Raw genomic sequence first — 14,235 nt, 5'->3', positions numbered from 1 at the left:
TAAATAATACAATAACAACTAATAAAAAATAAATAAATTTTGCATCCTAAAGAAAATCAAACCTATAGAGCATTAAAGACTAAACAAGTCCACAATATCAGTTATTCATATTTTGTTTTACAAATCTAGACAAAAAAGTAATGCTTCTATAAAACAATTATAAATAATATATATATATATATATATATATATATATATATATATATATATATATATATATATATATATATATATAATTTATATGTGTAATAAATAATAAAATATAATTTATTTATACAGAATGGTACAATTACTACATAAGGGGTGATTCTGCTCAAATCTGACCAATAGAAATACATTTAAATAATTGTTTTATATATATATATAAATAATATTTTGCATCCTAAAGAAAATCAAGCCTATTTTGAAGACATTACCTTAATATTTTATAAATTATTATATATTATTAATTGTATTGTACGTATTTACATTAATGAATACTGTAAATTTGATATTGTGGATACTGATATATAAATTCTAAGGAGTATGAAAGCTTTAAATATATATATAAATATTGTTTTGCATCCTAAAGAAAATCAACCCTATTTTGAGAACATTGTTTATTTTTTATTTATTTAAATATAATTTCTTTTATTTTTTTATTTATTAAATATTACATTTAATTGTAATGCATTATAAATTTCATAGAGTATGAAAGGTACTATAAGATCATTTACAGGGCCCATAGAGACACCCATCAGCGTATGTTTCAGAAAAAGCCAAATTAAATTTGCTCCATTGATCTGCCAGATAAAGCATTCTTCATTCTCTCTGCTTCTTTCTTCTTTCTTTCTCTCCATCCATCATCAGTCTCTCTCCCTCTCTCTCTCTCTCTCTCTGGTTCTCAGGCGCTGTAAGTCATGAGAGGATCAGAGTTCATGTTAATCATTGATCAGAGCTTCATCTTCCTGCACTCTCAGATCTTCAGTGTTTATGTGCGTCGCTTGCTTTCCTGACGCTGTGTTCCTCGTTTGCTTTCAGCAATAATGCTTTGGATTTCCACCGGAGGATGATGAGCGGATTTGTGCTCCTATATGAGGCTCACAATGTTTCATGTCTTTGTGTCTTTAGTGTTGATATTATGTGGAGCAACTGAGAAAGTTCAGGGGAAAGCATCCAAACTGTGGCTGCAGCCATTAAACGAGACGTTCCTGCAGACCGGCACGTTTCCCAGAGGATTTCTGTGGGGCATTGGGACCGCAGCGTTCCCGACCGAAGGATCCTGGGATGCGGATGGGAAGGGCGAGTCGGTGTGGGATCATTTCACCCGTCATACGGATCCCTCCAGCGACAGCTACGTCCAGTGGGAGGAGGATCTGAAGTCGGTTCGGTATCTTGGTGTGAACTTCTATGCTTTTTCTTTATCGTGGACAAGGCTTTTCCCGGATGGAAACCCGACGGCGAATCCCAATCCGGCCGGAGTGCAGCATTACCGCAGGTTGATCGGCAGGTTGAAGGAGCTTCAGGTGGAGCCGGTTCTGACTCTGTTTCACTGGGATTTGCCGCAGGTCCTGCAGGAGCGTTATGGAGGATGGCTGAACCGCAGCATGGCGGATGTCTTCGCTGATTATGCTTCGTTTTGCTTCCAAACGTTCGGTGCAGAGGTTCGGTACTGGATTACGATGCATAACCCGTTTCTCCTGGCCGTTCAGGGGTACGGGACAGGCGCCCACGCTCCCGGAGTGACCGGAGACCCCGCTGATCCCTTCATCGCCGCACACAACCTCATTAGGGTGAGTCTGGGGTCAGAGGTCAAAGGTCAGGCTCATTTTTCAGCTCAGCTGTGAAGAGAGTAAATGCAGAAATAATGCAGCATGTGTGAGTGATATCTTGACCCTGGAGACACTGGAAAAGATATTCAGGGATTTATGAGCCTCCTATAGCCGCAAATGTGAACGAAATTAAAGAAATTAAAATACGGTTGCAAATCTTTAAATTGTTCTGTAAAAAATATCCTGGTCACATTTTACACCAAAATCAACTGATTATTAATTATTAATTGATATATTAATATTTTCATGAAAATTAAGCACCAAAATAACAATTGTATTTGTTCTATTGTAACCAGAATTTTAAGGAGAGTTTAAAAAAAAAAAAATTAACTTTACATTTAAAATTTGATTGCAGTTCCATGAGTTATTTTTAAACAACATAAAAAAAAAAAAACTTTTAAAGTTAAATAAAAAAAATAATAATGAATTTCTTACATTAGGCTATATTTATTTATAATTAATTTTAATTATATACTTATATTTTTTTTAAAAAAGTGTTTTAGTAGCAATTTTAATTATATTCGTAATGTAATTATTTCATAAATAATTTTTAATTAGTATAAAAAATTTATTAGGTTTTAACCATTAGGTTTATTTATTTAAATTTATGTTTTTGCATAAAGAAGATAAAGCCTATTTTTAAAGCCTGTTTTGAATTTGCATTGACTTTTTAATAACAATAGGTGCATTTTACTTCCTTTCCACCAAAAAAACAACTGATTTTCATTACTGGTCTTTCATCTGCTTTTGTTTGTTATATTTATGTTATTTATATTTACATTATCATTAATATAATTATGCTTTTTAAAAAATTTCACAGAGGCCATGCGTTGTTTTTCCACATTTTAAAAAATCTTAAAAAGTCAGCAATAAGCTTTTTGTTGTGTAATCTCAAAAAACAAGACATAACAGCAATGCATTGACAAATTATAACAATACTTCCATATTTATTATATTTCTATTCCTATTTTTACTTTATTATTTGTACATCATTTAAATTTAAAAGTCTTTTTACAGCTAAAGTTTATTTCCATCTTTCTCTTTATTTCGAATTTGTAAAATTCTCTTATTTCTCTATTTTACACCGGAACTTTTCTTTTCTTTTTGAATTTTTAGGTCATCAGCAGTCGAATAAGCATTTCACTTCATATCATACTGTGTATGTGACAAATAACATTTGAATTTGAAATTATTACATAAATAATTTTATTTCCATGTTTTACTTGCTTTACAAAATGAAACCAAATGTGATACATAGCCTAATTAAAGCATGAAGTGATCTGCATTACATCTATATCTACATATGAGGTGATTCTGCTCAAGTCTGACCATAGATAATATGTGACCCTGGACCACAAAACCAGTCTTAAGTAGCACGGGTGTATTTGTAGCAATAGCCAAAAATACAAACAAATGATCAATTTTTCTTTTATGCCAAAAATCTTTAGGATATTAGGTCAAGATCATGTTCCATGAAGATATTTAGTAAATTTCCTTCTGTAAACATATCAAAACTTCATTTTTGTTTAGTAATATGCATTGCTAAAAACTTCATTTTGACAACTTTAAAGGCGATTTTCTCAGTATTTAGATTTTTTTGCACCCTCAGATTGCAGATTTTCGAATAGTTGTATCTCAACCAAATATTGTCCTATCTTAGCAAACCTTACATCAATGGAAAGCATGCAGATATATTCAGATGCTGGATATATCACAATTTCAAAAAATCGACCCTTATGACTGGTTTTGTGGTCCAGGGTCACATATATGTTTTGCTCCACAAAATCATCTCTGCTTCTCCATCCAAAGGCCAATAGCAGCATTGTTTCTGATTTCTGTAGTGATGATGGTTTGGTTCTGGTGTCTCCACAGGCTCATGCTAAAGCGTGGCATGTTTACGACAAACACTTCAGACCCCATCAGCGCGGTAAAGTCTCCATCACGCTCGGCTCCCATTGGGTGGAGCCTCTTCACGGCCAGGCCACGCCCACCAACACAGAGCTCTGTCAGAAGGCCATGGAGGCTGTGATTGGCTGGTTCGCCGAGCCCATATATGGAAGTGGAGATTATCCCGAGTCGCTGAAGGCCTCGAACCGCGGCGTAATCCCAGAGTTCAGCGTCCAGGAGCGGCTCTGGCTGAAGGGCACTGCCGATTTCTTCTCTCTGGCCTTTGGGCCCGAGACGCTGAGGGTGGGCCGAGGACTGGCCCGGTTCGGTCAGACGGTGAAGCTGGACTTGAGGAGCGTTCTGGTGTGGGTTCAGCAGATGTACGGTGATCCACAGGTGCTGGTGGCAGAGAGCGGATGGTTTTCTGACGCATCTGTTGGAGTCGAGGACACTGTGGCCATTTATCTGATGAAGAGGTTCATCTTACAAGTCATGCAAGGTCAGGGTTGTCTTTTGAACCCTGTTCACACCTAAAATCCTGCAGATATGCATCTAATGCGAAAATATAAAATTTTATTTGCTGCTTGCAATAAAATTATTAGTTATTATTAATATTTATTAATAATTTTGATCATAAATACATGTTATTTATTTATACATTTAGTTGAAGTAAATACATTATATTTATTTTTGATTTTTTAAATACATTTGTTTTTAATTATTATTTTTTTTTATGAATACATTTACACTACTAGTCAGAAGTTTTTGGACAGTACGATTTGTAATGTTTTATTAAAGAAGTGTCTTCTTCTCACCAAGCCTGCATTTATTTGATCTAAAATAAAGCAAAAGCTGTAATATATTATTATATAATTTATTAAATAATTATGTTACGGTAGATTAATTACATTAATTTTTTTTAATGTATTTTAAACTCTACTAAGAATAAAAATAAACATAAAGAAAACATTTAGGCAGATTATAGCAGTAAAAAATAAATACGTTTAATTAATTAATTTTTTTAAATAAATTTGTTTTTGATGAATAATTTGTGTTGTTTCAGCTATTTCCGTAGACGGAGTGCGTGTGTTTGGATACACGGCCTGGAGTCTGCTGGACGGCTTTGAGTGGAATCACAGTTACAGCATTCGGAGAGGATTATTCTACATCGACTTCAGTAAACCTCAGCGCCGCAGACTCCCAAAGACCAGCGCTCACTTCTACAGACGACTGGTCAAAGACAACGGCTTCCCTGCCGAAAACACGCCACACACCAAGGGACGATTCCCCTGTGACTTCCAGTTTGGTGTGTCAGAATCAGTATTACAGGTGAGGAAAGAGGAAAAACACTGTTAATAAAAAATCTGTTAGTGAAGACTTTGCATTGATTTAAAAACAATGTTTTAGTGCTTTTTACAAATGTGACCCTGGACCACAAAACCAGTCATAAGTGTCATATTTTTTTTTAAATTGAGATATTATTGGGACAATATTTGGTTGAGATCCAACTATTTAAAAATGTGTGATCTGAGGGTGCCAAAAAATCTAAATATTGAGAAAATTGCCTTTAAAGTTGTCCAAATTAAGTTCTTATAGCAATGCATATTACTAATGAAAAAATAGTTTTGATATATTTACAGTAGGAAATTTACAAAATGTCTTCAAGGAACATGATCTTTATTTAATATCCTAATAAGTGTATTTGCCATAAAAGAAAAAAAATCAAAAATTTTGACCCATATAATGTTTTATTGGCTATTTCTACAAATATACTCGTGCTACTTAAAAAAAGTTCCTAATACCAGTTTACCATATAAGAGTTTATCTTAATCAAATTTGATCCCATTATTAATTTAATTTTGTTATGTGCATATAGATAATAGATATATAGATATATAAACTAATAAAATATAAGATTATAAAATAAGAAGTTTTATTTAGTCATTTTTTTACTTAAATAAAATATGATAATATAAATTTCTAAAAGGGGTCATCAGATGCAAAACACATTTTTACATGTTGTTTAAACATTAATGTATGTTGGCAGTTTGTGTACGCAACCACCCTACAATGATAAAAATCTACCCAGTGGTGTTTTTTAATCTTTAACAGTAATATCCCCTTTTTAAAATCAGGTCTTTCTCAGCTTCTTGTGGGTGTGACGACACACAGACAGAGGCCCCTCCCACGATAGTTGATTGACATGAGCACCTTACCTTAGCCCCGCCCCCACCGAGCTAAAACAGTCCGACTCTGATCGCCATTGTGTGACTCAGATGCAGTGGAAGACAAGAATACCTCAGATTGAGAGATTAGCAGGCGTCATTTACATCTGAGCCACTGAAGATGCGGAGGATTAATGTTACTTTCGTATTTGAAAGGAAAGCGCCAATCCCGATCTACATATGCGTCTATGTTCGTGCGAATCATTTGTGATGCAGCTTTACCCACAGCAGCAGTGAGTATAAGGGGTTTTATGCATCTTTGCAAATGGCTTTTCTTAATAATGTATTGGTTTCGCAGCTAAACGCGGCTAAAGTAAACATAACGGCTCGTCATCCCATGGCAGAGAGGGGCGAAGCGAGCAGAGCTCATTAGCATTTAAAGGAACATGCAACAGAATAGCTCACTCTAAAAAGGGCTGATTTTGACAAGGTAAAAAGAGTGTTTTTTACACCACCATTAAGAAATTTTAACCAAAGTATGTTGTAGACTTCTCATTAAGACCCTAAACCAGGGGTGCCCAACCCTGTTCCTGGAGATCTACCATCCTGGAAAGTACAGCTCCAACCCTGATCAAACCCACCTGAACCAGCTAATTAATCTCTTAGGTAGCACTTGATAATTACAGACAGCTGTGTTGGAGCAGGGCTGGAACTAAAGTCTGCAGGTAGGTAGATCTCCAGGAACAGGGTTGGACACTCCTGCCCTAAACAATCATATCAACTTGTGGAAAATGGGCATCCGATGACACCTTTAAAAAGCTTCCGTTAAGATATCAGGCTGTGAATTAATTTGGCTCTAGTTGATTTTATCCTGTAGTTTTCAATGGATTTGAAATTTCTTTACATTTACTATTATTTATAATTAGTTTCATATTAATTTCTCAACATGTTCTCTAGGTGCATCTGCGTCCGTTCTCGCCTCAGTTCACCGATCCGCACCTGTACCGCTGGAACCTCTCGGGCAACGGTGCTCTCACGCCCGTGACGGGTGTCCTGCTTCACACGAGGCCGGCGCAGTGCACGGACTTCCTGTACATTCAGCGGCACCTTTTTCTCCTGGGGGTCACGGGGTCATCACACTATCGCTTCGCTCTGGACTGGACGCAGCTTGCGCCCGATGGCAATCCGGCGGCTGTGGACCCAGAGAAGGTCCGGTTCTACCGGTGCATGTTGGTGGAGCTCCATCGCAGAGGATTCCGTCCAGTCGTGACACTGTATCACCCTAGCTACCGCTCGCCCTCGCTGGGTTTGCCTGAATCGCTACACGCTAACGGTGGATGGAGAAATGCTAGCACTGTGGAGGCATTTGTCAAGCATGCTGCATTCTGCTTTCATGAATTTGGAGCCTTGGTGCCGACGTGGATCACCGTTAACGAGCCGAACCGTTTAACGGAAGCGTACGCCGAGGATCAGCAAACAGTTGCGCATCACTTGCTACTAGCTCACGCGAAAGCGTGGCACATTTACGACAAACTGTTTCGACAGCAACAAGACGGGAGTGTTAGTTTGGCTCTCCATGCTGATTGGGTGGAACCGGCCAATCCGTTTTTAGACTCTCACAAATCCGCCCAGCAACAGTTTATGGCATTCGAACTGGGGCGTTTTCTCGACCCTCTGATTGGTGGAGGGAATGATGGGCGTGGTAGCGCTCTGATTGGCTTCTCTAATGACGAGAGGGCGGAGCTTAAAGGGGCGCTGGATTTTGTCGCTCTTAATCACTTCACGACGCGTTTGGTGGCACCACGGGAACATGCGAAGCCACCAAACCCAGAGCACTGCTGCTCGCTTATGTCAGACGTCACCTGGCCGGTGTCGCACCTGGGACAGGCGCTCGTGCCCTGGGGCCTCCGCAGGATGCTGGGATGGGTGAAGAATCGTTATGGTGGCGGACTTCCTATCATTATCACGGCATCAGGGGTGGACGATCAAGCGGTTCATGATGATCAGCTGAGACAGAGCTATATCAGGAGCTACCTGCAGGAGGCGCTGAAAGGTAAGCAGAGTAATCATTTTATTTTTTTTTATTTGTAATATCCCCTTTTTAAAATGAGGTCATTTTCAGTCTCTTGTGGTCGTGACGACACACAGACAGAGGCCACTCCCACGATAGTTGATTGACATGAGCGCCTTACCTTAGCCCCGCCCTCACCGAGCTGAAACAGACTCCGATCGCCATTGTGTGACTCAGGTGCAGAGGAAGACAAGAATGTCTCAGATTGAGCGATTGAGGTTTTCTGTTGTTGGATGTAATAATGAACACAGCAGTCGTCATTTACTCCTGACATCTGAGCAGCTGAAGACACAGAGGATTATTGTTACATTTGAGAGGGGCGGGGCAGGCAGAGCTCATTAGCATTTAAAGGGATTTAGGGATTTCAGAAGCACGTCTTTTTGAATAAATAATGTTTTATATTGAATTTGATAAATATACTTTACTATTCAATAATAATAATTACTATTATTATGAATGTGTGATGTAAAAATGTAAATAATTTATAGGAAAAATGCATATATTACATTTAAATATTCATTACTGTTTATATTATTATGATTATTGTTCATTGCTATTATTATTATTATTAATATTATTATTATTATTATTATTATTTCATAAAGAAAATGTTTGTATCATTAAAAAATACTGATAGTTATTTAAATAAAATGCAATATTGCTTTCAGCTATTGGTTCTATTATTTTTCCCAATTAATCTTCATAATAAGGATTTTAAAAAAAAATACTTAAACTAAACCGTCCAGCTCTGATATAAATTAGAATCTATGAATATATTTAAGAATTTCAGAAGCACATTTTAAATCTTTTTTAATCATTTTTATTTTAACTGAATTGTTTTTTATATTTAAAAAAATATTTTGAACACACACACACACACATATAACATATAATATAAAAAAAATAATTATAAATATTTTAAATTATTAAATTATATATTTTTGATTAACTATTTAATTATTTTATTGTATTAATCTTGCTTAATTGCAATTATTGTTATTATTATTTAATGTTTTGTATTTCTTTTATTTTAAATTAAATATTAAATAAATAATTATAGATTTTATTATCTAATATAAAAAATATATTTGATAGAAAATGTAGTTTTTATTATATACAATATTACATTTAAATATCTATTACTAATTATATTATTATAATTATTATTGCTATTATTATTTGCCATATATAAAGCACTATAGTAAGTGCCCACTTTTATCACTTGGTTTTCATTTTCCCATCATTTCCATTCATTTTCTTAAGCATTTTAAAACAATATTTCATTCCTTACAGCAAAACATTGGCAGCTTCTATGCTCAAATCTCCAAGATGTTTTGGTCTTTATGATAAAATGGGGTGTGTTGAAAATATGTAATCGTTAAGTATAAGCAATATGAACAGCAATCACAGAGCACTAATGAGCCGTGATTATGAAACATGTCCTCATTATATCTAATATCAACATTAGAGATTAAAGAGCTGTGTTGGAGAATGCTAGCGCTGCAGTGTGTGTGTGTGTTATCTAGTGTTATCTGTGCTTTACGTGCTGTAATCAGCTGCTTCCTCTGAGGTTTGACATGAGGGTCAAAGGTGGCACTGCTGTAATTCTGTCTCTGAGCTGCTAATGAGCGACCTTTGAGACGTTATGAGCACACAGGGACACACGGGCGTCATGTGGGTACTGTATGATCCTTGAGCCCAGAGCGTCTGCTTTTACTGTGTTTGTGCGGATGTGAGTCACCGTCGCTTAACGCTGTAGTGTGTGTGTGTGTGTGTGTGTGTGTGTGTGTGTGTGTGATCTGACAGATTACGTGATAAAGCTGTGGACAACGTGACCTGTTTTTACCTGTGTGCATGTGGAAAACAGCACTGTGTTATATCACGCTTTTCCATGACAAGGTTCATGAAACATTGGCTGGCTATAAAAAGCAAATTAATTATTTTTTAAATGAAAACAAAATAAATTGCATAGTAAAAAAAATATTACATATTTTATTTGTTAAATAACTTGCGAACCACAAACATGCAAATGCAATAAAGTGTTGAAATATTAACTAAATCGCAACGTAATAATAAAGATAAATAAATACTTTTAAAATATCAAAATACATTTTATTTTCATGTTTGAAATTATGCCATGTGAATATTAACAGACCTTCAGAGAACCACATAAATGTTAAATTATTGAAATATTAACTTTGTCATAAAATAAATTAGAAACTAAAATTAATAATTTAATAATGAATAATAATAATAAAATAATTTATAATTACAATAGTAAATTTAAAATAACAACAAGAACAGCAAAACACTAAAAATATGTTTACCTGAACCATGAATGTGTGAATATTGTTATTGAAATATGAACTAAATAATTAAAAATCTAAATAAAACACTAAAAATATTTAATTTGTAAATTGTTCAAATATAAACTTAAATGTAAATATCACTTATATTTAAATATACTTAATCATTAACATAAAATTTCAAATATTAACAAAATTTCACTTATCTTAACATTTAAAAGGGGTTTGGCCGGGAAAAAAAAAAAGATAAATAAAATGAATAAATGGTTTAAAAAAGCTAAATAAAACACTGAAAAATATATTTTACAGTATTTTAACATTTTTGAAATATCAACCTCAATTTAAATATCACTTATATTTATGTATACTTAATCATTAACTTAACATTTCAAATATTAACAAAATTTCAGGTATTTCAGGTCAAAAGAGGTTTGCCTGTTAAAATAAATTATTAAATCATATTTTTTAAATTAAATCTCAATTTAAATATCACTTATATTTAAATATACTTAAACATTAACTTAAACTTTCACATATTAACAACATTTCACTTATTTTAGCTCACTTATTTTTGGCTGAAAAACAAAAGATCAATAAAATGAATAAATAATAATAATAAATCTATATAAAACAACAACAACAACAACAACAACAACAACAACAAAATTAAATAATTAACCTCAATTTAAATATCACTTATATTTAAATATGCTTAATAATTTATATATAATTTCAAATATTAACAAAATTTCACTTTTTAGCTCAAAAGGGGTTTGGCTGAAAAAAAAAGATCATTAAAATGAATGAATCATTAAAAAAATCTAAATAAAACACTAAAAAAAGGAAAATATTTCATTTTTTAATTGTTGAAATATTAACCTCAAATTAAATATAACTTATATTTAAATATAATTAATAATTAATTTCAAATATTAACAAAATTTCACTTATTTTAGCTCACTTATTTTTGGCTGAAATAAAAAGATCAATAATATGAATAAATTGTTAAAAAATCTACATAAAACACTAAAAAATATATTTTACAGTATTTTAACATTTTTGAAATATCAACCTCAATTTAAATATCACTTATATTTATGTATACTTAATCATTAACTTAACATTTCAAATATTAACAAAATTTCAGGTATTTCAGGTCAAAAGAGGTTTGCCTGTTAAAATAAATTATTAAATCATATTTTTTAAATTAAATCTCAATTTAAATATCACTTATATTTAAATATATTTAAACATTAACTTAAACTTTCACGTATTAACAACATTTCACTTATTTTAGCTCACTTATTTTTGGCTGAAAAACAAAAGATCAATAAAATGAATAAATAATAATAATACATCTATATAAAACAACAACAACAACAACAACAAAATCAAATAATTAACCTAAATTTAAATATCACTTATATTTAAATATGGTTAATTTACATATAAATTCAAATATTAACAAAATTTCACTTTTTAGCTCAAAAGGGGTTTGGCTGAAAAAAAAAAGATCATTAAAATGAATAAATCATTAAAAAAATCTAAATAAAACACTAAAAAAAGAGAAAATATTTCATTTTTAGATTGTTGAAATATTAACCTCAAATTAAATATAACTTATATTTAAATATACTTAATAATTAATTTCAAATATTAACAAAATTTCACTTATTTTAGCTCACTTATTTTTGGCTGAAAGAAAAAAAAGATCAATAATATGAATAAATAGTTAAAAAATCTACATAAAACACTAAAAAATATATTTTACAGTATTTTAACATTTTTGAAATATCAACCTCAATTTAAATATCACTTATATTTATGTATACTTAATCATTAACTTAACATTTCAAATATTAACAAATATTAAATTTCAGGTATTTCAGGTCAAAAGAGGTTTGCCTGAAAAAAAAAACTGAATATTGCAAAAATCAAAGTGATTATAATGCAGATTTTGTTTTGGTCAGTAAAAGTTTCTCGAGATTGTGGAAGGGGATATGAAATAGCATCTATACATTGCATTCCAATTATATTTATAATTTAAACAGAAATAAGCAAATTATGAACTCTTTTACTACTGAGGATTGGCTTAAACTCTACTATTCTCTTTTTTCTTTGCTCATTCGCAGCTCGTGAGTTGGACGCCGTCGATCTGAGAGGGTTTTATATCTGGAAGCTTCAGGACCATCATGATCTTCAGTTTGGTCTCTTCAGCTCATCCGCTCATCACTCTCGACCCAAAGCGTCCGTCGGCTTGTACAGGGACATCATCATCAACCACGGCTTTCCATCAACCACCGACCTGCGACCTTCGACCTGCCGGGACGCAGACAACGGGACGAGCTGCGAACTTTGCACACGGATCGCAGAGAACAAACCGCTGCTGTTCTTCAGCGTGTGTGTATTTATCAGTGTTTCCATGCTCTGTGCGCTCGTCATCATCTCTGTGGTGAGGAAGAGGAGGAGGAAGAGGAGGAGAACACCTATTAATGTCGGGCCGCAGAGACTCAGAGTCCAGCAGAGGTTCCCCATGATGAGGGTAGCACATGGAACGGGACTCCTGCGGCGTTAAACGTTCAAGTTAAAGGAATAGTTCAGCCAGACGTGATAATTTACTCCCCCTCAGGCCATCTAAGATTATGGTGAGTTTGTTTCTTCATCAGATTTGGAGAAATGTAGCATTCCATCACTTGCTCACCAATGGATCCACTGCAGTCAATGGGTGCCGTCAGAAACAGTTGATAAAAAACATCACAAGAAATCCAAACCACTCCAGTCCATCAGTTAACATCTTAAGAAGCCAAAAGTTGCGTGTTTGTAAGAAACAAATCCATCTTTATGGTCATAATCCAAACAACAGTGCATTTCAGCAAATTTTCATTTTTGTTTGATTTATTGGCACCAGTGTTGGTTAAGTAACTCTAATAAGTGATTAATTACTTGTTACTAATTACATCTTCAAGAGTGTAATTAGATTACTGTACAAATTACTCTCTCCAAAAAGTATTTAATTACTTATTACTAATTACTTTCTAAATCCTATATCAACCTCGACAAGTTAATGATATAAGGATAGACATGAACATAGCAAAAAGTGCTTTTCCTAGTAAGCTTAGAATTTTGTCTTGTTTCCAGCCAAAATATTAAAAAACATTCTTAAATCAAGAAAGATTTTCTAGACGAGTGAAAATTATTGTCTTGTTTTCAGGAAAAAAACTAGTCAAAATTAAGTGTCCTTTTGCTTGAAACAAGCAAAATACTCTGCCAAACAGAAAACAAAATAATTTTTCATACCCCATTGGCAGATTATTTTTCTTATTTCAAGCAAAAAGACACTTAATTTTGACTTTTTTTTTCTGAAAACTTTTTTCTGAAGACAATAATTTTCACTCGTCTAGCAAATCGTTCTTGATTTAAGAATTGTTTAATATTTTGGCTGGAAACAAGACAAAAAATCTAAGACAGAAAAGCATTTTTTGCAGTGAAATGGTTCTTTTAATCTTTCAAATAAATAATAGATAACTACATAAATTAATTAGCTGTTAAGTTTAAGAATTGGGTAGGATTAAGGGTTTATAATATTTATATGTGCATCTTAAGCAATAATAAACAGCCAGTGTCCCAGTAATATTCATGCTAATAACAACTAGTTAATAGTAAGAATTAGACCGTAAAATGTTACCAATATTCTTATTAACTCGCCAAAGTATTGAAAGTAAGAAGAGTACATAAAAAAACATGCATTTTAAGGTTAGATTTTAACCCCCGGTTTCACAGACAAGGCTTAAGCCTAGTCCTAGACTAAAATGTAAATCTGAGCTGTTTCAACTGAAATAAAATTGCACTGATTGATTTTAAAATATATCAGTGCCTTTGTTTTGTCTCAAGATGCACACCAGTAATGTTTTTTTCTAAGCATGTTTATAAAAATTACTTAAATGTCCTAACTGAACTATGGCCTAATCCTGGCTTAGTCTAAGCCCTGTCTGTGA

At 33.3% G+C, this 14,235-nt stretch overlaps 1 protein-coding gene across 1 annotated transcript; it reads left to right on the top strand.

The window, feature by feature from the left end:
* The first annotated feature begins 964 nt into the window (after positions 1 to 964).
* Positions 965 to 12,927, top strand: klb (klotho beta). The gene is made up of 5 exons (XM_073820913.1): positions 965 to 1,772; positions 3,684 to 4,197; positions 4,762 to 5,027; positions 6,821 to 7,916; positions 12,373 to 12,927. Exons 1-5 carry the CDS (start codon positions 1,074 to 1,076, stop codon positions 12,813 to 12,815), a joined length of 3,018 nt encoding a protein of 1,005 aa, XP_073677014.1. The 5' UTR covers positions 965 to 1,073; the 3' UTR covers positions 12,816 to 12,927.
* The last annotated feature ends 1,308 nt before the right edge of the window (positions 12,928 to 14,235 follow it).

The sequence above is a fragment of the Garra rufa genome, chromosome 16 (assembly GCF_049309525.1).
Source record: "Garra rufa chromosome 16, GarRuf1.0, whole genome shotgun sequence".
Classification (NCBI taxonomy): domain Eukaryota; kingdom Metazoa; phylum Chordata; class Actinopteri; order Cypriniformes; family Cyprinidae; genus Garra; species Garra rufa.
This window is presented reverse-complemented; position numbering and strand designations above follow the sequence as displayed.